General features: G+C 45.1%; 2 protein-coding genes across 4 annotated transcripts; both read right to left on the bottom strand.

The window, feature by feature from the left end:
- Positions 1-1890: 1890 nt before the first annotated feature.
- Positions 1891-11835, bottom strand: LOC130199893 (transcriptional regulator QRICH1-like). Of its 3 annotated transcripts, none has more exons than XM_056423737.1 (12): positions 11191-11814; positions 9730-9994; positions 9593-9655; positions 9369-9509; positions 8536-9288; positions 7553-7718; positions 7320-7477; positions 5889-6003; positions 5584-5692; positions 3908-4056; positions 2876-2960; positions 1891-2249 (listed from the first exon to the last, which is right to left on the bottom strand). In XM_056423737.1, the coding sequence occupies exons 2-12, from the start codon at positions 9976-9978 to the stop codon at positions 2069-2071; spliced, it is 2169 nt and encodes a 722-aa protein (XP_056279712.1). In that variant the 5' UTR covers positions 9979-9994; positions 11191-11814; the 3' UTR covers positions 1891-2068. The 3 variants fall into 3 exon arrangements, with proteins under 3 accessions (XP_056279712.1, XP_056279711.1, XP_056279713.1); XM_056423736.1 differs by having other exon boundaries at positions 2876-2966; positions 11191-11680; XM_056423738.1 differs by lacking the exons at positions 1891-2249; positions 2876-2960 and having other exon boundaries at positions 3914-4073; positions 11191-11835.
- Positions 11836-12347: 512 nt separating this feature from the next.
- Positions 12348-26583, bottom strand: qars1 (glutaminyl-tRNA synthetase 1). The gene is made up of 23 exons (XM_056423735.1): positions 26384-26583; positions 25544-25694; positions 24752-24861; positions 24210-24285; positions 22202-22266; positions 22073-22123; positions 21401-21452; positions 21249-21323; positions 21084-21169; positions 20420-20506; positions 20015-20114; positions 19851-19929; positions 19119-19358; positions 18271-18363; positions 18036-18173; positions 17671-17758; positions 17442-17588; positions 17249-17350; positions 17059-17151; positions 15771-15898; positions 13952-14018; positions 13737-13862; positions 12348-12732 (listed from the first exon to the last, which is right to left on the bottom strand). Exons 1-23 carry the CDS (start codon positions 26492-26494, stop codon positions 12682-12684), a joined length of 2316 nt encoding a protein of 771 aa, XP_056279710.1. The 5' UTR covers positions 26495-26583; the 3' UTR covers positions 12348-12681.
- Between the last annotated feature and the right edge of the window lie 4 nt (positions 26584-26587).

The raw sequence follows: 26587 nt of genomic DNA, 5'->3' as shown, positions 1-26587 counted from the left end.
GGGGCATGAAGAGGAAGGACGCCACCGGCCGGTTCAACCGGTGTCACCGGTTCCTCCGTGAGAACAATGAGCAGAACAATGAGAACTCACTTCTACACACAGGGTGTGTACTGTGTGTGAGCTGCCACCTACAGGTCAGAGTGTGTGTGTCCGCTTGCCTCCACGATGATGTTTATTTAGGGTTGTTGTTCATTTTAATAATGGTTGTGCATCATTTGGTGTCGCTCGTTTCCTGAAGCAGGAAGTCAGACAAAAGGTCATGTTTCAAAAACTGGCGGACACTGCCCCCTACAGGCGGGAGGAGAGAAGGTGTTTTACATCAGATGGGAAGGGAAATCCCACTTTACCATCTTTGTCGCGTAATAAACACGTAAGACACAACATCAACTCCTCCGGGTGAGTGTGCGTCCTCAGTGAGTGTGTGTAGTCAGTGAGTGTGTGTCCTCAGTGAGTGTGTGTAGTCAGTGAGTGTGTGTCCTCAGTGAGTGTGTGCGTCCTCAGTGAGTGTGTGTAGTCAGTGAGTGTGTGTCCTCAGTGAGTGTGTGTAGTCAGTGAGTGTGTGTCCTCAGTGAGTGTGTGCATCCTCAGTCAGTGAGTGTGTGCATCCTCAGTGAGTGTGTGCGTCCTCAGTGAGTGTGTGTGTAGTCAGTGAAAGTGTGTGCATCCTCAGTGAGTGTGTGTGTCCTCAGTGAGTGTGTGTGTGTAGTCAGTGAGTGTGTGTGTGTAGTCAGTGAGTGTGTGTGTGTGTAGTCAGTGAGTGTGTGTCCTCAGTGAGTGTGTGCATCCTCAGTGAGTGTGTGTGTAGTCAGTGAGTGTGTGCATCCTCAGTGAGTGTGTGCGTCCTCAGTGAGTGTGTGTGTAGTCAGTGAAAGTGTGTGCATCCTCAGTGAGTGTGTGTGTGTAGTCAGTGAGTGTGCATCCTCAGAGTGTGTGTGTAGTCAGTGAGTGTGGATCCTCAGTGAGTGTGTGTGGTCAGTGAAAGTGTGTGTGTCCTCAGTGAGTGTGTGTGTAGTCAGTGAGTGTGTGTGTGTGTGTAATGAGTGGGTGAGTGAGTGTGTGTCCTCAGTGAGTGTGTGTGTGTAGTCAGTGAGTGTGTGTGTGTGTGTAATGAGTGGGTGAGTGAGTGTGTGTCCTCAGTGAGTGTGTGTGTGTAGTCAGTGAGTGTGTGTGTGTAATGAGTGGGTGAGTGAGTGTGTGTCCTCAGTGAGTGTGTGTAGTCAGTGAGTGTGTGTGTGTCCTCAGTGAGTGTGTGTGTGTGTAGTCAGTGAGTGTGTGTAATGAGTGGGTGAGTGAGTGTGTGTGTACTCAGTGATAGTGTGTGTGTGTGTCCTCAGTGAGTGTGTGTAGTCAGTGATTGTGTGTGTGTCCTCAGTGAGTGTGTGTGTGTAATGAGTGGGTGAGTGAGTGTGTGTGTACTCAGTGATTGTGTGTGTACTCAGTGATAGTGTGTGTTTGTGTGTATGTACTCAGTGATTGTGTGTGTGTGTGTGTGTGCGTCCTCAGTGAGTGTGTGTAGTCAGTGAGTGAGTGTGTGTGTGTAGTCAGTGAGTGTGTGTAGTCAGTGAGTGTGTGTGTGTCCTCAGTGAGTGTGTGTGTGTGTAGTCAGTGAGTGTGTGTGTGTAATGAGTGGGTGAGTGAGTGTGTGTGTACTCAGTGATAGTGTGTGTGTGTGTGTGTCCTCAGTGAGTGTGTGTAGTCAGTGATTGTGTGTGTGTCCTCAGTGAGTGTGTGTGTGTGTAGTCAGTGAGTGTGTGTGTGTAATGAGTGGGTGAGTGAGTGTGTTTGTACTCAGTGATTGTGTGTGTGTGTGTGTGTGTGTGTGTGTGTGTGTGTGTGTGTGGAACACCTTTCCACCAGGTGATGTCGACTTGGAAGTCGATGGAAACCAACGTAGTGAAAATATTTAATTAAAAGATTAAAATAAAAAGGGGAACTGAGGCTCAGAGCAGAAACACGACATGCGAGTCCAGGGTCCGTAGAAAGAGGCCGACGTATGTACAGACGCACGATGAATATAAACACGGCCAATAGAGGGCGCCAGAGCATTTTTTCTTTTTTAAGAGTCCGACTAGCTCTCCGACGCCCCGGCGGCGTCCTGGATCTCGCGGATGGCGAGGATGCGGGCGAGCAGGCGCTGCAGCTGGTCCGTGGAGGTGGGCTGGGTGGAGTACCAGATGGGGCTGTCGGGGGCCACCACGGGCTCCGGGGTCAGGTAGAAGGTGTCGTTGCGACCTTTGGCGCTCTGCGGGCTGAAGGAGAGAGACGGACGTCAACATCACAACATCAAACAATTACAAACATCAAACAATAAAACAATAACAAACATTAAACAATAAACAGTACAGGATAAGGCGCACAACAACAAATTTGTTTAGTTTTAATTTTTTTAATTGTGAAGAGGCAGAAAATAAAATAAAGTATTTTTCACCTTTATATATATATATACACACGTATATAAATATATATACATTTTTATATATAAATATATGCACACACATATATATTTATATATATACACATCTATATGAATATAAATATATTTATATAAATGTATGCATATACATGTATATATATTTATATAAATACATTTATAAATATTTACCGAAATATATATTTATATACACCCTTATATACACACATAAATATATTTATATATATACATTTATATATAAATGTATATACAACAATATATTTTTATGTATAAATATATTTTCATATATAAATATATTTATATATATATATATAAACCTTTTTTTGAAAGGTTGAAAAATGAAGAGTTCTTACAAAGCGTCACGTTGAACCACTCGAGTGTCGAGGAGTCACGAGAAACTCTTCTTCAGTTACCAGTTTGTATTCTAGTCTTCATCATATTCACCATTTGAAGAGGTAGAAGTCGTAGAGCTTGATGGGGCAGCGCAGGGGGTTCTCCAGGTCCTCCAGCTGCTCCGAGTACATGTCGTCTGTGACTGGACCCAACACATGTCCCATGAGCCTCTCTGCCTCTCACTGAACTCACCTCTCTGTCCCATGAGCCTCTCTGCCTCTCACTGAACTCACCTCTGTCCCATGAGCCTCTCTGCCTCTCACTGAACTCACCTCTCTGTCCCATGAGCCTCTCTGTCTCTCACTGAACTCACCTCTGTCCCATGAGCCTCTCTGCCTCTCACTGAACTCACCTCTCTGTCCCATGAGCCTCTCTGCCTCTCACTGAACTCACCTCTCTGTCCCATGAGCCTCTCTGCCTCTCACTGAACTCACCTCTCTGTCCCATGAGCCTCTCTGCCTCTCACTGAACTCACCTCTCTGTCCCATGAGCCTCTCTGCCTCTCACTGAACTCACCTCTCTGTCCCATGAGCCTCTCTGCCTCTCACTGAACTCACCTCTCTGTCCCATGAGCCTCTCTGCCTCTCACTGAACTCACCTCTCTGTCCCATGAGCCTCTCTGTCTCTCACTGAACTCACCTCTGTCCCATGAGCCTCTCTGCCTCTCACTGAACTCACCTCTCTGTCCCATGAGCCTCTGAGCCACAGACTGAACTCACCTCACTGTCCCATGAGCCTCTCTGCCTCTCACTGAACTCACCTCTGTCCCATGAGCCTCTGCTCTCACTGAACTCACCTCTCTGTCCCATGAGCCTCTCTGCCTCTCACTGAACTCACCTCTCTGTCCCATGAGCCTCTCTGCCTCTCACTGAACTCACCTCTCTGTCCCATGAGCCTCTCTGCCTCTCACTGAACTCACCTCTCTGTCCCATGAGCCTCTCTGCCTCGCACTGAACTCACCTCTCTGTCCCATGAGCCTCTCTGCCTCGCCCTGAACTCACCTCTCTGTCCCATGAGCCTCTCTGCCTCTCACTGAACTCACCTCTCTTTCCCATGAGCCTCTCTGCCTCTCACTGAACTCACCTCTCTGTCCCATGAGCCTCTCTGTGGACCGGAGGTAGCGGATGCTGGTGCTCTTGTCTTTGGGGTTGTTGGGGCTCTTCCTGGTGTGCCTCAGCACCTTGGAGAAGGCCACCCTGAGGTGCTGCTCCACGGTCTGCAGCTGGAAGTACCTGAGAGGACACACTCACTGGTTTCACTCTACAGAAGAGTATATTTATATATATATATATACAGGACTGTCTCAGAAAATTAGAATATTGTGATGAAGTTCTTTATTTTCTGTAATGCAATTCAAAAAACAAAAATGTCATGCATTCTGGATTCATTACAAATCAACTGAAATATTGCACGCCTTTTATTCTTTTAATATTGCTGATTATGGCTTACAGCTTAAGAAAACTCAAATATCCTATCTCTAAATATTAGAATATCATGAAAAAGTATACTAGTAGGGTATTAAACAAATCACTTGAATTGTCTAATTAACTCGAAACACCTGCAAGGGTTTCCTGAGCCTTGACAAACACTCAGCTGTTATAAATCTTTTTTTTTACTTGGTCTGAGGAAATATTAAAATTTTATGAGATAGGATTTTAGAGTTTTCTTAAGCTGTAAGCCATAATCAGCAATATTAAAAGAATAAAAGGCTTGCAATATTTCAGTTGATTTGTAATGAATCCAGAATGCATGACATTTTTGTTTTTTTAATTGCATTACAGAAAATAAAGAACTTTATCACAATATTCTAATTTTCTGAGACAGTCCTGTATATATAAAATAATATATACAATTAAATATATATAAAAATATTTAAAATATAACATAGTATATATGTACTAATTAATATAAAAATGTATATATACAGGACTGTCTCAGAAAATTAGAATATTGTGATGAAGTTCTTTATTTTCTGTAATGCAATTTAAAAAACAAAAATGTCATGCATTCTGGATTCATTACAAATCAACTGAAATATTGCAAGCCTTTTATTCTTTTAATATTGCTGATTATGGCTTACAGCTTAAGAAAACTCAAATATCCTATCTCTAAATATTAGAATATCATGAAAAAGTATACTAGTAGGGTATTAAACAAATCACTTGAATTGTCTAATTAACTCGAAACACCTGCAAGGGTTTCCTGAGCCTTGACAAACACTCAGCTGTTATAAATCTTTTGTTTTACTTGGTCTGAGGAAATATTAAAATTTTATGAGATAGGATTTTAGAGTTTTCTTAAGCTGTAAGCCATAATCAGCAATATTAAAAGAATAAAAGGCTTGCAATATTTCAGTTGATTTGTAATGAATCCAGAATGCATGACATTTTTGTTTTTTTAATTGCATTACAGAAAATAAAGAACTTCATCACAATATTCTAATTTTCTGAGACAGTCCTGTATATATACTAATTAATATTTTAAAATATATATATATATAAATAAATATAAAAATAAATATAGAAATAAATATATATAGATATAATATACAAATAAAATATATAACATAAAATAAATACATATATATATATAGAAATAAATATATATAAATTTAAATATAAAAATGAATATATACAAATAAATATAGATATGAATATACAAATAAATAAAAAAATAAGTAAATATGTATACATAAAATAAATACATAAACACACACACATATATATACATATATATATATAGCCCTGAAGTGGACTCACTTGGTGTTGAAGAACATCAGAGTGGTGAGCAGCGTGGACGGGGAGTGAGCTCCCAGCTGTTTACACTCCCACAGCATCTCCTCCGTCACATGACTGGGAATGATGTAACCTGGGAGGGAGAGGGCAGGAATTGAGGAATCAAACCATCACCTCATCGGGAACGTTGACAACATCATCCTCGAGGATGGTTTCTCCACTAATTATGGCACGGGAAACATAAAAGGGCATGAAAAATGACACTGAAGTGACCTTAAGGCCCCCGAAACATCTGAGATGTTAGTGGAGAAGAGCTTTAGTTCACACACCCAGCGGATGAACCGACGACCTCCAGGGCTCCAGGATCTGGTGCAGACTGTGAGCGAAGCGAGTGTAGTACTGGTCTGAGAAGACGTCGTCCACGCGGCCGTTATCACACAGATACTGGAGAGGACATGGAGGACATATAAGAGATGAAGATGGAGGACATGGAGAGATGAAGATGGAGGACATGGAGAGAGATGAAGATGGAGGAGGACATGGAGAGAGATGAAGATGAAGGAGGACATGGAGAGAGATGAAGATGAAGGAGGACATGGAGAGAGATGAAGATGAAGGAGGACATGGAGAGATGAAGATGAAGGAGGACATGGAGAGATGAAGGAGGACATGGAGAGAGATGAAGATGAAGGAGGACATGGAGAGATGAAGATCAAGGAGGACATGGAGATGAAGGAGGACATGGAGAGAGATGAAGATGGAGGACATGGAGAGATGAAGATGAAGGAGGACATGGAGAGAGATGAAGATGGAGGACATGGAGAGATGAAGATGACGGAGGACATGGAGAGAGATGAAGGAGGACATGGAGAGATGAAGATGAAGGAGGACATGGAGAGATGAAGATGAAGGAGGACATGGAGAGATGAAGATGAAGGAGGACATGGAGAGATGAAGATGAAGGAGGACATGGAGAGATGAAGATGAAGGAGGACATGGAGAGATGAAGATGGAGGACATGGAGATGAAGATGAAGGAGGACATGGAGAGATGAAGATGAAGGAGGACATGGAGAGATGAAGATGGAGGACATGGAGATGAAGGAGGACATGGAGAGATGAAGATGGAGGACATGGAGAGATGAAGATGAAGGAGGACATGGAGAGATGAAGATGAAAGAGGAGGTTAAAGAGATGAAGATGGAGGAGGAGGTTAAAGAGATGAAGACGCAGGAGGAGGTTAAAGAGATGAAGATGAAGGAGGAGGTTAAAGAGATGAAGATGAAGGAGGAGGTTAAAGAGATGAAGATGGAGGAGGAGGTTAAAGAGATGAAGATGAAGGAGGAGGTTAAAGAGATGAAGATGGAGGAGGAGGTTAAAGAGATGAAGATGGAGGAGGAGGTTAAAGAGATGAAGATGAAGGAGGAGGTTAAAGAGATGAAGACGCAGGAGGAGGTTAAAGAGATGAAGACGCAGGAGGAGGTTAAAGAGATGAAGATGAAGGAGGAGGTTAAAGAGATGAAGATGGAGGAGGAGGTTAAAGAGATGAAGATGAAGGAGGAGGTTAAAGAGATGAAGACGCAGGAGGAGGTTAAAGAGATGAAGATGAAGGAGGAGGTTAAAGAGATGAAGACGCAGGAGGAGGTTAAAGAGATGAAGACGCAGGAGGAGGTTAAAGAGATGAAGATGAAGGAGGAGGTTAAAGAGATGAAGACGCAGGAGGAGGTTAAAGAGATGAAGGTTACGGAGTGCCAGGCTGACCTTCTGGATGCACAGGAACACGTAGTAGAGCACGTCGGCCTCGTAGGACTCCGCCTCCTCCAGCCCGCGAGCCTCCGTGGTCATCAGCGAGAGGCCCATGCAGAGCTCGGCCACCGCACACGACACCAAGTCCTCCTGGAAGCGCAGCGCCTGGCGCCCTGAAACACGGCGAGAGAGAGAAGATGAGGACACGCCGGAGAGGGAACACGCCGCCGTCTTCGCCGCAAACTCACGGCCGATCGGCGCCAGTCGGCGCGTGTCGGATTTCTCCAGCTGGAGGTTCTTGCGCTGGGCCCAGAGCCGCCACACCTCCAGCCCCTCCTCCGGCCTCAGGGTGGCGGGCAGCAGCCGCTCCTGCACCTGCTGCTGGCCGTCCACCTCGGACACCAGCGTCTGCCCCTGCGGAGACACACACAGCGGCGCGGTTACCGCGGCGGCGGCGTCCTGTCGGCGCGGTTACCGCGGCGACGTCCTGTCGGCGCGGCTCGGAGTGAAGCCGCCAAAGAGCTGCAGACACACCGAGTTCCTGTTCCTCACGCCAACATGAGATCCTAGCCTTCTCTTCCCAACACAAAGTAAATAAACTCTATCTTACGATTATACGATATGTTACGATATGTTACTGTGTGACGATATGTGACGATACGTTACGATACGTTACGCTACGTTACGATATGTTACGATATGTGACGATACGTTACGATATGTTACGTTATGTGACGATACGTTACGATATGTGACGATACGTTACAATATGTGACGGTATGTTACGATACGTTACGATATGTTACGATATGTGACGATACGTTACGATATGTGACGGTATGTTACGATACGATACGGTATGTTACGTTATGTGACGATACGTTACGATATGTGACGATACAATACGATATGTGACGATACGTTACGGTATGTTACGATACGTTACGATATGTGACGATACGTTACGGTATGTTACGTTATGTGACGATACGTGACAATACGATACGTTACGATATGTGACGATACGTTACGATATGTGACGGTATGTTACGATACGATACGGTATGTTACGTTATGTGACGATACGTTACGATATGTGACGATACGTTACAATGTTAAGATATGTTATGTTACGTTATGTTACGATATGTTACGTTACGATATGTTATAATAAGTTACGGTATGTTACGGCATGCCAAAAGACAAAAGCAAGACAAAAGCTACCCCATACCTGCGTTAACAGCTGCAGGTGCTGCGCGTCCGGCCCCGACAGCGCCTGTGTGTGCAGCACCTGCTGCTGCGGGTCCCAGATGAGGGACTGCGTGGCGTTGCCGTAGCCCTGCACGGCCACCGGGATGTGGATGTTCCCGTTCATCAGCTGGGCCGGGAACAGCGCGCTGGAAGCCAGCGTGTGCACCACCTCCTCCGGGCCGCCGCCCATCCCCCCCGAGCTCGTGATGCTGGACACGGCCTGCGCCGTCTGACTCTGACTCTTCAGCTTGTCCTCGTCGACCTGCGTCGTCGTCGTGGCGTTTGGCGCCGCCAGCTGCACCGTTCCGTAGGCGTCCTGCGGGATGGCGATGTGCGTGACCTGCTGCTCGCGGCCCCCGGAGCCGACGGGGGCCGAATACACGGGGATGGTCCAGGTCTCCCCCGTGGGGCTGGTGATGGTGCCCGTGGTGCTGTAGAGGTGCGAGCTGTCCACCGTTAGGAGGTCCGGCCGCAGGGACACGTAGCTCTGCGGCTGGGAAAGGGCCAGCACCGTGGCCACCTGCTGGCCGGGCAGGGCGTAGGACACCGTGATGGGTACGTCCACTTTACGCTTCTTGGCCGGCTGGAAGACGCCGGCTGCTCCCGGTGACGTGGCGGCGCCCAGCGCTCTCCTCTCACCGCCGTCCTGCTGCTGGGTGGGAGACAGCGCCCCCACAGTCTGGATCTGGATCTGCTGTCCTGCTGCTACAGCTGCCACCAGCTGGGCCTGCAGCTAAAAACACACGAGGGGGGGGGGTTATCAAATGGTGAATCCCATAGCGTGTGTGTGTGTGTGTGTGTGCTGGTGTGTACCTGTTGATGCTGCTCCTCCGTGAGTTCCCCCGGCTGAATCAGCTGTGCAGTGATCACACCTTGCAGCTGCTGCAGGGAGCCGGAGGGCAGGTGGAGGACCGGGCCCAGTATTTGAGCTTGTTGCTGGTCCTGGATCTGCACCTGGAAATAAAGATAACGGGTAAAGTGTCGCAAGCTCATTAAACAGAAGAGAGCGACGAGATGAACACAACGGAGGGACAAACCTGAACTATCTGTTGCTCTTGGTTCTGCTGCCGGGACTCGTGGACCTGCTGCGGCTGCTGGACCTGAACCAGAAGACAGACGTCGGTCAGAGAGCTGGACGCAGCCCCTCGACGGACCCATTAGAGCGCCGGTTTACCGGGCAGGCCAGCTCCAGCAGCGACCCCGCCACCTCCGTGCTGTCCGTGTAGATGCAGTTGGCCTCCTGCTGGTAGACCATGGCGGTGGCCGTGGTGTCTGCGCCCGGCTGGCTGAACTCCTGCAGGGCGTCGGGGCCCTTGGTGGCCAAGGACTCCAGGAACTCCTTCATGCGGTGCTGAGGGATGCTGCGAGCCTTCTGCCTCACGAGCTCCTCGTAGGAGCCCGATCCCTCCAGCGCGTTGTTCATCTTCTACGGGAGGAATCTGAGCGAGGCAGAATTCATTTAGGATTAGAGTAGCTGCACACTGAGGTATTTACAAGGTCAAAAGATCAACTAGCGTTCAAAAGTTTAGAGTCACCGAGACAATTTAGTCTTCCATGAAGCATTTTTATTTATCAAATGATTTGCAAAATGAATATAAAATAGTCAAGACATTGACGAGGTTATAAATAATGATTTGTATTGTAAATATTCATGTTGTTGTTCTTGTGGCTCAAAGGAAGGCCAGTTTTATAGCTTCTCTCAGCAGCATAACTGTTTTCAGCTGCGCTCACTTAAAAAGGGGTTTCAAGGGTTTTCTACCCCTCCGTTAGTCTTCTAAGGCGATAACACAATGTACCACTAGAACACTGGAGATGGGCCTCTACACACCTCTGTAGAGACTTAATTAAACACCAGAGAATAGTCATGTACACATTAACTATGTAGAGTTATGATTAATTATCTTCATTGAAAAAAAAACAGTGCGTGGAAAAATAAGAAAATTTCTAAGTGACCCCAAATGGTTGAACGGTAGTGTACCTACTATTAAATCAATATTCAATAACCCTGCAAAACCTTTATGAGTCAAAAAAGGTAAAAAAAGAAAAGAAAAATACTTTTATTCTGTTGTTTGGTTAAATCTTTGCATTAATTGGTTACTAGTTATTTAAATATTATTCAATTTTGTGTATATGTGTGTATATATCTATATATATATATATTGTGAATTTTTCCTATTTCAAAATATTGTACTTAGTTTGTATAAATGTTGCTGTAACCAAACAATGGGTTAATGAATAGATGACAGTCTGTTTACAGACCCGCAGGTCACCGTGCAGCACACATGAGAATACGAAAGGGTTAAATCTCTCTCGCGTGCACCAGCGCAGACCGAAAGCGCGGTCACTTAACAGATCCGATGCGGGGTTGTTCAAACGCGGCGGCCGGAAAAACCCGATGCGTGACGAGCACATGCGAGTTGTTTTGACTCCACCGCAGTGTTCCGACGTGACAGCTGATCGAACAGCTGATCGAGCTAGCTTAGCCTAGCCATCGTCACGTTGACCAATAACATCCGGCCCGACAGCTGTGTTCGACAACGTGTAGCGCGCTCGCGGGCACGAGCACCAACACGATACTTGCAGACATCGCGGTAACTTTCCCGGCAACTACACGTCAAGTTACGCTCTCTGTTACCTCCGGAGCTAGCAGGCGCGTTAGCTACAGCTAGCTCTCTTCCTCAAAAGGGCCGAAATGATGGCCCCTCTTCCAACTAAGAGGCTAAGAGCTGCTGGCGTGTTCCTCCCGTCCTGCGCCTTCTTTATTCTTCCGTTTCCCTTATTTTCGCGAAATGGCAAACTAGTTATTTTTATTTTTCCTCTACTCATATTTCGCAGGGCGCCATCTTACGACGGTGTCATCGGACCAATAGGAGAGCGAGTTCTAACTATCGCGGTCTTTCCGCATCGTGTTATCGCGGTAACTGACGCTTCCGGGATGGAACCTTAAACGTGTACCGCACCAGCGAAGTGGTCGTGGAGGTCGGGTAGATGTCGGTCCACCTTAAAAGCCGGCTATGCCAGACGGCCGCTCCGAGTGGTTCACTGGCGAATGGATCTTTTAAGGTCGTCCGGAAGAGATGCGCTGAATAAACAAGTGGACCTCGGGAAGCTCTGGGCAGTTGAGGGTTAAATCCCACGCGTGACGTTTCAGATCCAAATATCTGATTACGTATTTATTTAAACTTTCTATCGCATAGTTAAACCATTTCTTTTTAATCCCACGATCCATTTATTATTTATTGTACACACTATTTTGCAACTAAAACTGTTTTTTTATTGACAGTCTGGTTTATGTACAATTACAGCACCATTTTTGATTGACTCGATAGTATTTTTTCACGTCTATATATTTATTTATATATATTTATACATCCTTTAGGATTGCAGGTTGTGTATATCACAATTGCCATAACAGTCACATATAATGCAACACAATGTATTATTTTCATTCTGGGATTGTTTCCTTTTTATAACGTCACAGCTGACATTATCTTTTATGTAAATATATATTTATGTGTGTAAATATATTCATATATAAATATACATATTTTTATAGAAATAATATGTATAGATATAAATATATATAAATTAATATATAAATAAATACATATACATTATTATACTGAGTGAAGGAACCAATGACCATAGCCAGGATATCATAACAAATCCAGTCAAATATTTGATGCTCATACTAGTCATAGAATATTAATCTCAGCTTCTAAAACTATCGACACGGAGACGTTGCATGTTTTAATCTTTTATTCTCGCCTCCCGTCAAAAAGGACACAAGTGCACCGCTCTGAGTCTTTATTAAAAAGAATAAAAGCCTGTGATGGTTTGGCAATGATCTCTCTCCTTTGTAAAAAAAAAAAAAAAAAAAAAAAAAAAAAAAAAAAGTAATGTACTGTATTTTAAATCCTCTCCTCACATACGGTCCATTCCACAAAGAGGTAAACGGTGCATGTGAGTCCTCCAGGGAGACGGATCCATAAAAAGGGAACCGCATTTTAGAAACCACAGGCTGCAATTATCACAGCGCCGACTATTTGGCTTTTTAAAAAAATCACAGATTGAGTGATGCGAACTATTTGGCCGTGTGTCCGTGGGCTGGAGGTCCATCCGTGGATCAGATCTTGCCGGGGTCTTCTTTGAGGGTGACGGTTCTGTTGAAGATGAGCTGCAGGGAAAGAAACACTCGTCTTTAACCCTGTGCCCTATGACACATAATCATATGCATACGACCCATACCCATACGACACACTCCCATACGACACACTCCCCATACGACACACACCCATACGACACACTCCCATACGACACACACCCATACGACACACACCTATACGACACACACCCATACGACACATACCCATTGACACACATACCCATCGACACACACCTATCGACACACACACACCCATACATCCATCGACACACACCATACGACACACATACCCATATCCATACGACACACACCCATACGACACACATCCATACGACACACATCCATACGATACACACCTATACGACACACATCCATACGACACACACCCATACGACACACATACAACACATACGACACACACCCATACGACACACACCTATACGACACACACCCATACGACACATACCCATACGACACACACATCCATACGACACATATCCATACGACACACCTCCATACGACACACCTCCATACGACACACACATCCATACGACACATATCCATACGATACACACACCCATACGACACATATCCATACGATACACACACCCATACGACACACACCCATACGACACATATCCATACGACACACACCTGTGTGTGTTTAACATACAATTTCAGAACAATCTCATCTTTCTATTTTCTATATAATTAGAGGCATAATTGTCCTCAGGCACAAGTTTTAAGAGATAATTTGGCCCTAAAGCTGAAAATTGAAGTACATTCTTCATATCTCCTGTGAAAACATTCCTTTTCTCATGCGTAACTGTTTTGGTGTTTGAAACACTGGTTTCCCAAAAGGTCTTGACATGTATGAATACAATGGTAGATGCATGTAAATAAATGACTACAACTACATTTGTTATTGTTTTTGAGTAGAAATGATGTCACACCCTTCACCAAAATGCTAACAATGGGCGTGAGAGAAGACTTCATGCTGCAGGGGAGGCCTGTACCTTCTCCGCGGTGCTGTCGGGGTCCAGGGAGAAGTAGCCCACTCTCTCGAACTGGAATTTGTCCAACGCCTTCGCCGTCTTCACCGAGGCGTCCACCAAGGCGCCGCTGATCACGTGCAGGGAGTCCTGGAGGACACACGGGGGGGGGGGGCACGCAATGAGCGATGGCAGCGCCGGTCAAACACGGCGAGCTCGACGGGCGCCGCGGTACTCACAGGGTTGATGTCGCTCAGGAAGCCGTTGGGCACCACGGATTGATCCTCTGGATGTTTGTGCAGGAACCTACGAGGAGGATTAGATTAATACAGGGACAGTGGGAATGACCACGGGAGAGAGAGAGTGTGTGTGTGTGTGTGTGTGACTGGATTTGATATATTACAGCTATGATTACTGGTTCCTTCACTGAGTATAAGGTATGTGTATATTTATAAATATGCTATATTTATATATAAACAATATTTAACATATATATATATATCATACCTGCAAACTCATGAGGGGTGAAAAAGGTGACAATGGGGGGGGGGGGGATGCAGGTGATTTTTTTTTTTTGTCACACCACATCCACGTTGTTTGAAGCCTCAAAGCTTTTAGAACCACAACTACAGTCATTTTATTGTTCTGACCACAAATCTAAATAATGATAAGAAACAGTTTAAGAACAAAAGGTCCTCCGCTCTGACTCAGCCCTATAATGATAGTAATAACAAATATACATTGTCATTATATATAATATGGTTAAAGTCATTCATGAACCAACTTCCTTTTTTTTGTTTGTTGCCTGAACAGTCCTCATGGACTTCTCCCTGAATCTGTTCTGTCTCTACCTGTTTGTCACGATACTCATATTATAACTTCTATACATATTACATACCTGCCATAAATATCATGATAACCGATACCAGAATTCAATACACCATACAAACAATATGGTACCATAATTACGAGACTGGTATATTTATCTATAATAGTAATAAATAAAACATCTGTATGGTTCACTTTTTACCAACTTTTTCAACACTTAACAAATGTCAGTAATATTAGTATTAATACAGCCAGATATGAATGAAACTACATGGTTCCATCATAGCATTGATTATCACTATGAGGCCGTTAGTCTCTGACCAGATGATCCACAGTTCATCAGGATGAGCAGCTGGAGAGTTACAGAACTTTACAGACTGAAACATTTCACTTCTGGCATCTTTTTATTTTTTAAGCCGAAGTCTCTAAGCTCCGCCTCTTCTCTCGCTGTGAGCTGCGCAGCGCAGTGTGCGCAGACAGCTCGACACGGAGCAGCGCGTGCGCTCTGATCGCTCTCTTAATGAAGTATCGATACAAAACATTTGTTAAATCACATCGTGTTTAACGTACGGGTACTTCGTTAGCATCGCTCCACCGTGCAGCGCGACAGCAGCAGAAGTAGCGTCTAACATTCAAGCTAACCTGAACCCCCAAACGCTGTGGACATCTGAACGCTGATTGGCCGAGACGCGACACGTCCCATCAAAGATGTTTTATTGCGAAGAGCACCACTCCACACTTTTCTCCGCGTCTCACTGTAATCTCAACGGCAGCGGGCCAGGTGACCCCCCCCACAAAAAAAACTCTTCGGATCTCCACGATTCACGTGGATGACCTATTTTGAGTTCAAAACGGTGAATTTCACCGAAAGGTGACAAGTTTGCAGGTATGATATATACAATATTTATTTATAAATGTATAAATATACAATATATTTATTTATATGTAAATTGTGTATATTTATACATACATATAATTAAAAACATATACATATTGTATATATATACATACATATAAATATATAAATATATAAGTATATTTATATATATAAATATACAATATTTATATATGTATATAGAAATTAATATATATATTTCTATATATACATTTTATATGTATAAATAAATATACATTTCTATAAATGTATAAATATATATATATGTATATATAAATATATCAATATATATATAAATTAAAAAATTAATGTGTGTATGTGTGTGTGTGACTTACAGTCGTTCATAAAGGCGGACTTCACACGTCAGCGGCTGGCTGACCCAGTGGATGAAGGCCTTTGGTTTCTCTGCGGTCTCTGAACTGCAGCAGGTGACCTCCAGCTCTACCACTTGACCCCGAGCGTCCTGAGGAACAGAGAAAGAGGAGGTCAGCAGGACCAGGAACAGGAGGTGAAGACGTACACAAAGATCAGACATTTAGCCGACCCTCCAGCTCAGTAAAACCCGTGGACAACTCAAGAAGAGTCGCCATCTTGGATTTTGGAACCAGAAGAGGGTGGAGCTATAAGTATAACCGCACACCGGAAAAGATGTTTTCAGGCGACCGAAATGTTACAATTAACTTTTATGACCTGAAGACCGTTAAAGAGTTAAAAGGTGTAAGGCGGGGGGGAAATGGATGATGCCGTGGCAGAGACTAGCCACTCACATGTGTATGTGTATATAAATATGATATACAGGACTGTCTCAGAAAATTAGAATATTGTGATGAAGTTCTTTATTTTCTGTAATGCAATTAAAAAAACAAAAATGTCATGCATTCTGGATTCATTACAAATCAACTGAAATATTGCAAGCCTTTTATTCTTTTAATATTGCTGATTATGGCTTACAGCTTAAGAAAACTCTAAAATCCTATCTCATAAAATTTTAATATTTCCTCAGACCAAGTTAAAAAAAAGATTTATAACAGCTGAGTGTTTGTCAAGGCTCAGGAAACCCTTGCAGGTGTTTCGAGTTAATTAGACAATTCAAGTGATTTGTTTAATACCCTACTAGTATACTTTTTCATGATATTCTAATATTTAGAGATAGGATATTTGAGTTTTCTTAAGCTGTAAGCCATAATCAGCAATATTAAAAGAATAAAAGGCTTGCAATATTTCAGTTGATTTGTAATGAATCCAGAATGCATGACATTTTTGTTTTTTTAATTGCATTGCAGAAAATAAAGAACTTCATCACAATATTCTAATTTTCTGAGACAGTCCTGTACATATTTATATATAAATGTATATATAAATAAATATACAATAAATATAGTATATATCTATAAATATATACAAATATATATATAAATATATATTTATATATAAATACATATATAAAGTTTATATTCATACATTTATTTATATATGTATATATTTCTACATTTAATTATATATGAATAAATATATTTATATATATAAATAAATATATTTATATATAAATATAAATATATTTATTTATATATATATATAAATATATTTATATATAAAACTGCTCAGACCTCCCAGTCGTCTCACCTTGATGGCCTTCTGGAAGGAGACCACGTAGCCGGCGTGCCTCAGACCCACGGGCTGGTCCGGGGTCAGACGCTTGTAGCCCTTCTCCATCACCTGTGAAAAGCAGAGTAGTCCACCATCACCTTCTGTGACACCACCCCCCCCCCCCCCCCACCTTCCCCTCATTCCTATACTGGGAGGTCTGTCTGACCTCTCTGAAGTCACTCTGCTCGATGAAGATGGTGCTGGTGAACGGCACCGTGTGGCTGCCCCGGGCCTCGTTGGCGGGGAAGTCCGGCACACGCACGTCGGCCTGAGACACGAGGAAGAGGAAGCAGGAATATTAAATACAAATATACACACACACACAGACATGGCGTTGGTACGGGGCTCCGCCCACTGACCGGCGCGCCCTCGGGCAGGTTGGCGATGGTGACTCGGAGCGGCTCCAGCACGGCCATGACTCTGGGCGCCGTGTCGTTCAGCACGTCTCTCACGCACGCCTCCAGGAGGTGGGGCTCCGTGGTCGTCTGGGAAACCGTCACGCCGACCTGCCGACAGATGCACCGACCGTCATCGCGGCACCGCCCCCTCCGTGGTTACTGTTACTAGCTCCTCCCACTTCCGTCATACCCTCGCACAGAAGTTGTTGATGGCCTCCGGCGGGAATCCCCTCCTCCTCAGCGCGGTCAGGGTGAAGAGGCGGGGGTCGTCCCAGTCCCTGAAATCAGAGACGATGTCAGCGTTGAGAACGAGGAGGATCTCCTCGTTCTCTCCGGGTCGCAGTGAAATGTTCCAGGTGTGTTCAAGGAGTGATTCTATTGGATGAGAGTCATGCAGGGAAGGACCGACGCAGATGTTGACTCGCTTGGCCTCGGTGCGATCCGACCCCGAACTCGTCCCCGACCTCGACCCGGGACACGACCCCGACTCGGGCCTCTACCCGACCCCGACTCGTATGCAAACCGCTATCAGTACTTTAAATGACGGACCCTCACCGGACGACGCCGGTCTCCACCAGCTTGATGATCTTCCTCTTGGACACCACGGTGTAGGTGAGGTTCAGCCGGCCGTACTCCCACTGGACCGGGCAGTACACGTCCAGCGCGTTGCACAGCCAGAAGTACGACGAGCGCCTGTCGAGCACAGAGGGAACCGGACACGGGGTCAGACACGGGCAGACACGGGGGCGAGCGCCGCGGTGGAGCCCCCTGGTGGCGAGTCGGTGCGTACCGGGCCTGGAACTCTTTGGTGCACAGCGAGTGGGTGATGTTCTCTATGGAGTCACACAGGCAGTGGGTGTAGTCGTAGGTGGGGTAGATGCACCTGGAGAGAGAGAGAGGGGGGAGAGGCGAGAGAGAGGGAGTGAGAGACAGAGAAGGAGAGAGAGGGCAAGAGAGAGAGAGGGGGGGAGAAGGAGAGAGAGGGAGTGAGAGACAGAGAAGGAGAGTGAGAGAGAGGGCAAGAGAGAGAGAGGGGAGGGGGGGGGGAGAAGGAGAGAGAGGGCGAGAAAGAGAGACAGAGAGGGAGAGCGAGGGCAAGAGAGAGAGGGCGAGAGAGAGAGAGAGGACAAGAGAGAGAGAGAGGACAAGAGAGAGAGAGGACGAGAGAGAGAGAGGACAAGAGAGCGAGAGGACGAGAGAGAGAGAGGACGAGAGAGAGAGAGGACGAGAGAGAGAGAGGACGAGAGAGAGAGAGGACAAGAGAGAGAGAGGTCGAGAGAGAGAGAGGACAAGAGAGAGAGAGGACAAGAGAGAGAGAGGACGAGAGAGAGAGAGGACAAGAGAGAGAGAGGACAAGAGAGAGAGAGGAGAGAGAGAGAGAGGACAAGAGAGAGGTCGAGAGAGAGAGGGCGAGATAGAGAGAGGGCGAGATAGAGAGAGGACAAGAGAGAGAGAGAGGACAAGAGAGAGAGAGAGAGGTCGAGAGAGAGAGAGAGGACAAGAGAGAGGTCGAGAGAGAGGACAAGAGAGAGGGCGAGATAGAGAGAGGGCGAGAGAGACAGTGAGACAGAGGGCGAGAGAGAGAAGTAAATACAAAGTGATAGAGAGATGTATGCTCCATAAGCCCCGCCTCCGCACCACTGGTCTCTGGTCCGGTGGTGCGGCGTGTATTTGATGCGGTACGCCACGGGGTCCAGCTTCCCGTCCTCCATGACCATCTTCATCCTCAGCGTGGCCTCCCCCTCGGCGAACAGACCCTTCCTCATGCGCTCCAGCAGCAGCAGCGACTCCTCGGCGGGTCGCTCCCTCCACGGCGACGGGGGGGCGTTGTGGCCCTTAAGCTCCTCCCCTTTCTGGTGGCACACGTACGCGTGACCCCTGAACCGGGAGAACATTTAGACGTCACCGCCCAAGCGACACGCTAACACGCTAACACGCGAAAAAACACTAACACGCTTACACGCTAACACACGAAAAAACACGAACACGCTTACAAACTTAAACACTTACACACTCACACACCCCCTTACACTCACACACTTACACTCTTATACACTTACACACTTACACCCTTACACTCTTATACACTTACACACTCACACACTTAGACTCTTATACACTTACTCACACACTCTTACACACTCACACCCTTACACACTTATACCCTTACACTCTTATACACTTACACACTCACACACTCCCTTACACTCACACACTCTTACACCCTTACACTCACACTCACACACTCCCTTACACACTCACACCCTTACACTCACACACTCCCTTACACACTCACACACTCTTACACCCTTATACACTCACACACTCTTACACTCTTACACTCTCACACTCTCCGGTTCCAGCGCTCACCTGCGGACGAGGTCCAGGGCGAGGTCGTAGAGCTTCTGGAAGTTGTCGGACGCGTGCGTGATGGCGAACGGTTCGTAGCCTGTGAATTGGAGCGGCGTTGATAAGAATCGTCTTTGCGAGCGTGGAGCCGTCCCTGGATCACAAAGGTCAAAGGTCAGACTCACCGAGCCACTCCACCATGTCCCGGATGGCCGTGAAGTATTTCTCCTCCTCCTTCTCTGGATTCGTGTCGTCGTACCTCAGGAAACAGATTCCGTTGTTCGCCTGCAGGAAGACTGGTTTTTTAAAAAGAGGCGTGAACAGGAAGTGGAAACACCGTCGACCACGTGCGGCAGATTGCAGTGAAAATGAAAAGGTGGAACATGTTGGGTCTTTTTATTAAAACGTACTTTTTTTTTATTGAACTAGTGTATGATCTGATTTTTTTAGTTAATGTTACACCCCGACAGCAATCCACGAATCAAACACAATACCTCGTCTACGGCCGTCGCAGAAACGTAATAATCATATAATTTGCCATTTCAATACGGCACGACAATTTGAACCTTTAAAAAAGCAGAAACACGAACCTTTGCGAACCCAAAGTTGAAGTTGATGGCCTTGGCGTGCCCGATGTGAAGGATCCCGTTCGGCTCGGGGGGGAAACGGGAACGGATCTAAAAAAAAAAAGGAAAATCGTAAAAAACTCAAAAAGGTGGAAAAACCATAAACAGGGTTCTTACACAATTTGACTGATGGATTTCCAGGACTTTAAACCAAATTTCCATGACCAAACTGAAATCTCGGTTTATACATGAAAAAGTGAGAACATTTAGTATCTAAACAATGTGAATTCCAAAGCATACAGTATACATTAAATGAAACAAGTGAATAAGAGACAATATTTTGATTAAAAGAATAAACACTTGCTTGGCCAACGAACTTTCCAGTTAAGGTACGTTCACTTGCAACGCGAAAAAAAAAAAGTTGCGCCGCCAGTATGCCGGCTTATATTTTGAGTCTTTCAAAAACATATTTATTATTTCAAACTAGGCGTAAATGAACATGTGATAACATATTTCCATGACTTTTCCAAAACTTTTGTGATTTAAGTTTTTTCCATGACTTCTCCAGGCCTGGAAATGACCATTTTAAAATTCCATGACTTTCCCAGGTTTTTCATGACCGTACGAACCCTGCATAAAATAAAAAGAGTTCCTTCTCCAAAAGGCAACAGGTGTGTGCAGTGTGTACCTGTCCGCCAGTGAGCTCCATGTGCTTCTTCAGCAGGTCCATTGTGTTGGGCGTGACCACGTAGCCCTCGGTCTTATAGTTCTCTCCTGGAGGATGGAGGGATGACACGCCCGGTCAGTAAACAATAAAGAGCGTGAAGAAGATGTCCAGGTGCTTCCTCCTCACCTGGTTTATGGAACTTCAGAGCTTCTCCTCGGAGCTGCTCCATCAGAGACCTCCCCTCCCCCGCCGCGCCCTCCTCTAGACAACCAGCAGCAACGTGAAACAAAAACCACGAGGCACAAACATCATAACATGATCATCTGTTGTCTGCTCACCGGCCGCCGCCTCCTCCTTCATCTTCCCCTCGCTGCCTTTGGCTTTCTGGGGCTGAAGAACAAAGAGAATTAAAGGACTAGTGTACAGGGAGCAAGGACTAGTGCACAGGAAGCAAGGACTAGTGTACAGGAAGCAAGGACTAGTGTACAGGAAGCAAGGACTAGTGTACAGGAAGCATGGACTAGTGCACAGGAAGCAAGGACTAGTGTACAGGGAGCAAGGCCTAGTGTACAGGAAGCAAGGACTAGTGTACAGGGAGCAAGGACCAGTGTACAGGAAGCATGGCCTAGTGTACAGGGAGCAAGGACTAGTGTACAGGAAGCAAGGACTAGTGTACAGGAAGCAAGGCCTAGTGTACAGGGAGCAAGGACTAGTGTACAGGAAGCAAGGCCTAGTGCACAGGAAGCAAGGATTAGTGCACAGGAAGCAAGGACTAGTGCACAGGAAGCAAGGACTCGTGCACAGGAAGCAAGGCCTCGTGCACAGGAAGCATGGCCTCGTGCACAGGAAGCAAGGCCTAGTGTCCAGGAAGCATGGCCTCGTGCACAGGAAGCAAGGCCTAGTGTCCAGGAAGCAAGGCCTCGTGCACAGGAAGCAAGGCCTAGTGTCCAGGAAGCAAGGCCTCGTGCACAGGAAGTGGGATGCATCTGGCTGGTGAAGGTCGCGTGTACCTTGACCTTCTCCAGGTCGGCCTCTGTCTTCGGGCCCAGCAGCTGCAGCACCTGAGGACACACAGACGTCACGACCCCGCGACCCGGCTGCTGACGCACCGTCGCCGTGACGACGCCCTCTCGGCTCACCTGCAGGTCCACCTCGTTTTTGACGACCTTCCCGTCGGCCCATTTCAGAGCGGAGCGAACTTCACCTGCAACGAGAGCTCAGTGAGACTTCCTGTCCGTCTAAAGACTTCCTGTCTCTTGAAAGACTTCCTGTCTGTGTTAAAGACTTCCTGTCTGTGATAAAGACTTCCTGTCCGTCTAAAGACTTCTTTTCTGTCTAAAGACTTCCTGTCTCTGTAAAGACTTCCTGTCTGTGTTAAAGACTTCCTTTCTGTCTAAAGACTTCCTGTCCGTCTAAAGACTTCCTGTCCGTCTAAAGACTTCCTGTCTCTTGAAAGACTTCCTTTCTGTGTAAAGACTTCCCGTCTCTTTAAATACTTCCTGTCTCTTTAAAGACTTCCTGTCTCTTTAAAGACTTCCCGTCTCATTAAAGACTTCCTGTCTGTGTAAAGACTTCCCGTCTCTTTAAATACTTCCTGTCTCTGTAAAGACTTCCTGTCTGTGTTAAAGACTTCCTGTCCGTCTAAAGACTTCCTGTCTCTTGAAAGACTTCCTTTCTGTGTAAAGACTTCCCGTCTCTTTAAATACTTCCTGTCTCTTTAAAGACTTCCTGTCTCTTTAAAGACTTCCTTTCTGTGTAAAGACTTCCCGTCTCTTTAAATACTTCCTGTCTCTTTAAAGACTTCCTGTCTCTTTAAAGACTTCCCGTCTCATTAAAGACTTCCCGTCTCTTTAAATACTTCCTGTCTGTGTAAAGACTTCCTGTCTCTTTAAAGACTTCCTGTCTGTGTAAAGACTTCCTGTCTCTTTAAATACTTCCTGTCTCTTTCAAGACTTCCTGTCTCTTTAAAGACTTCCCGTCTCATTAAAGACTTCCCGTCTGTGTAAAGACTCCCGTCTCTTTAAATACTTCCTGTCTGTGTAAAGACTTCCTGTCTCTTTAAATACTTCCTGTCTCTTTAAAGACTTCCTGTCTGTGTAAAGACTTCCTGTCTCTTTAAAGACTTCCTGTCTCTTTAAAGACTTCCTGTCTGTGTAAAGACTTCCTGTCTCTTTCAAGACTTCCTGTCTCTTTAAATACTTCCTGTCTCTTTAAAGACTTCCTGTCTCTTTAAATACTTCCTGTCTGTTTAAAAGACTTCCCGTCTCTTTAAATACTTCCTGTCTCTTTAAAGACTTCCTGTCTGTGTAAAGACTTCCCATCTCTTTAAAGACTTCCTGTCTCTTTAAATACTTCCTTTCTGTCTAAAGACTTCCTGTCCGTCTAAAGACTTCCTTTCTGTCTAAAGACTTCCTGTCCGTCTAAAGACTTCCTGTCTCTTGAAAGACTTCCTTTCTGTGTAAAGACTTCCCGTCTCTTTAAATACTTCCTGTCTCTTTAAAGACTTCCTGTCTCTTTAAAGACTTCCTTTCTGTGTAAAGACTTCCCGTCTCTTTAAATACTTCCTGTCTCTTTAAAGACTTCCCGTCTCTTTAAAGACTTCCTGTCTCTTTAAAGACTTCCCGTCTCTTTAAATACTTCCTGTCTGTGTAAAGACTTCCTGTCTCTTTAAATACTTCCTGTAAAGACTTCCCGTCTCTTTAAATACTTCCTGTCTGTGTAAAGACTTCCTGTCTCTTTAAATACTTCCTGTCTCTTTAAAGACTTCCTGTCTGTGTAAAGACTTCCTGTCTGTGTAAAGACTTCCTGTCTCTTTAAATACTTCCTGTCTGTGTAAAGACTTCCTGTCTCTTTCAAGACTTCCTGTCTCTTTAAAGACTTCCTGTCTCTTTAAAGACTTCCTGTCTCTTTAAAGACTTCCTGTCTGTGTAAAGACTTCCCGTCTCTTTAAATACTTCCTGTCTCTTTAAAGACTTCCTGTCTCTTTAAATACTTCCTGTCTGTTTAAAAGACTTCCCGTCTCTTTAAATACTTCCTGTCTCTTTAAAGACTTCCTGTCTGTGTAAAGACTTCCCGTCTCTTTAAAGACTTCCTGTCTGCGTCAAGACTTCCTGTCTCTTTAAAGGTGGCGTTGTGATTTTTCCGTACCCATCAGCAGTCCCATGTTGAAGTGGTACCTCTCCTTCAACAGCTGGTCCTTGTGCTTCCCCACCAACGACTCCACCTGCGCGACATTCAACCCGTCATGGAGGCGGACGGACACGTGATGGACACGTGACAGACACGTGACACGTGACAGACACGTGACACGGACACGTGACAGACACGTGACACGAACACGTGACACGAACATGTGACAGACACGTGACACGGACATGTGACACGAACATGTGACAGGAACATGTGACAGACACGTGACACGGACACGTGACAGACACGTGACACGGACACGTGACAGACACGTGACACGGACACGTGACACGTGACAGACACGTGACATGGACACGTGACAGACACGTGACACGGACACGTGACAGACACGTGACATGGACACGTGACAGACACGTGACAGACACGTGACATGGACACGTGACAGACACGTGACACGGACACGTGACAGACACGTGACACGGACACGTGACAGTCACGTGACACGGACACGTGACGCGGACACGTGCGGGCTCACTTACGGCATCTTCGATCTGCTCCGGTGTTATGGCCACGCCCACTCCACACGCCTCTTCAAAGTCCGCCTGCCCGATGGGGTCGTGAGGATGACTCTTCACAAAGTCCAGTGCAGCTGCAAAAGACACAAATAGAAAATATGGACGGGAAATATTTTTTACATCTTTTTCATTAATTATAGAAGGATTTATAATCACGGCTAGCACTCAATCCATTCTGCTTTCCCCCCCACCTCCGTCAGAATTTGCAGGCGGTTTGGTCTCAAGATATATTTTTTTACTGCGCATTTGGTTTATAATAATGTACTCCAGACATCATGTTGCATCCTGACTGAATTTGGCAACGCAGACGTCATATTTTGTGTAAAAAGCCATGGCGGGTGAATGAATCCAATGCAAACGACGTCATTGGTTATCACAACAAAGTCCTCCTCTGAAGACACGGATGGACGTTTACAACATGGAGGACATAATCTGTACAAAATTGGGAAAAATGGGTCACATACGTAACACCTCATAAACCTGATTTTATTTTCATAAATCAATGTATAAAAGAGAGTAGATCACTCCATAGTTACACATTGTTTTATTTTTGTCTCTTTTTTGCTCTAAATACGTAGAACTAAAATGAGCATTAATTATAAATCTGCACATGCAATGTCAATTGTCTGTCAACGTCTGATTGATGCCTAATTTCAAAAAAAAATGTAAATGAAAAAAGCAAATGACTTCAAATAAAAGATAATGAGTCACGTTTACATTGAGTTGGCGACATGTCAAAAGAATGTCAGGGATTACCTGCCAGCTGCAGCTCTGTGCAGATTTTGCCCTGAACGATGGCGTCTGAAAGGAACGCCACGCGCTTGGGGTCCTTGAGGCGAGACGCCATGCTGTACAGCAATGTACCGATGGCTTTGTCCACGCCGGACGCACCACAGGTACGCCGAGCCTGATGGATCCAATGAGAAGAGCGGGGAAAAAACACAATTAAAAAGGTATGCATGTCTTAAAGTGAGTAGGCTGTGTCACAGTCCAACAGGGAAGGGTTATAATTGATGAACTCTGAACTCTGGGACAAGTGTCTGCAGACAGCCGCATCATTGTGAAAGTGAAATTAAGGAAGGCCCTGCCACAAGTTAGTTAAGTTATGAGAAACATATGCAAAAAATGTGTATACAAAAAAAGGATACATAAAAAAGGTAGGATACAAAAAATGTAGGATACAAAAATGTAAGATACAAAAAAAAGTAGGATACGAAAAAGGTAGGATACAAAAAATGTGTATACAAAAAAAAGTAGGATACGAAAAAGGTAGGATACAGAAAAGTAGAATACAAAAAAAGGTAAGATACAAAAAAGTAGAATACGAAAGTATAGGATTCAAAAAAATGATACAAAAAAAGGTAGGATACAAAAAATAAGGATACAAAAAAAGGATACAAAAAACGTAGGATACAAAAAGGTAGGATACAAAACAAGGTAGGATAAAAAAAAATAAGGATACAAAAAATAAGGATACAAAAAAAGGTAGGATACAACAAATATAATAATGCGTATTCGATACAAGGGAGCTATATATACAAAGTAAAAGTAACGTCAGCCGCATTCCGCAGCTGTCCACAAACCGTCGGCTCGTACCTGAATGATCGCGTCCTTCAGGGCGGAACTCAGCGCGTCATTTTTCAGCGTCTCCTTCGCTTTCTGCTCACTGAGCCCAATGGACGTGAAGAGTATCAAAGTATCTGCCATTTTTGTTTCTCTCCACCGTGTTCACCGGATAAATCCGAGCCCCTCTTTCTGACACGCCGCTGCTCCTCGCACGACTTTTTCAGAAGAGCGAGC

Source organism: Pseudoliparis swirei, chromosome 9, assembly GCF_029220125.1.
Source record: "Pseudoliparis swirei isolate HS2019 ecotype Mariana Trench chromosome 9, NWPU_hadal_v1, whole genome shotgun sequence".
Classification (NCBI taxonomy): Eukaryota; Metazoa; Chordata; class Actinopteri; order Perciformes; family Liparidae; genus Pseudoliparis; species Pseudoliparis swirei.
The sequence above is the reverse complement of the archived record's forward strand: the minus strand, read 5'-3'. Positions and strand labels throughout refer to the sequence as shown.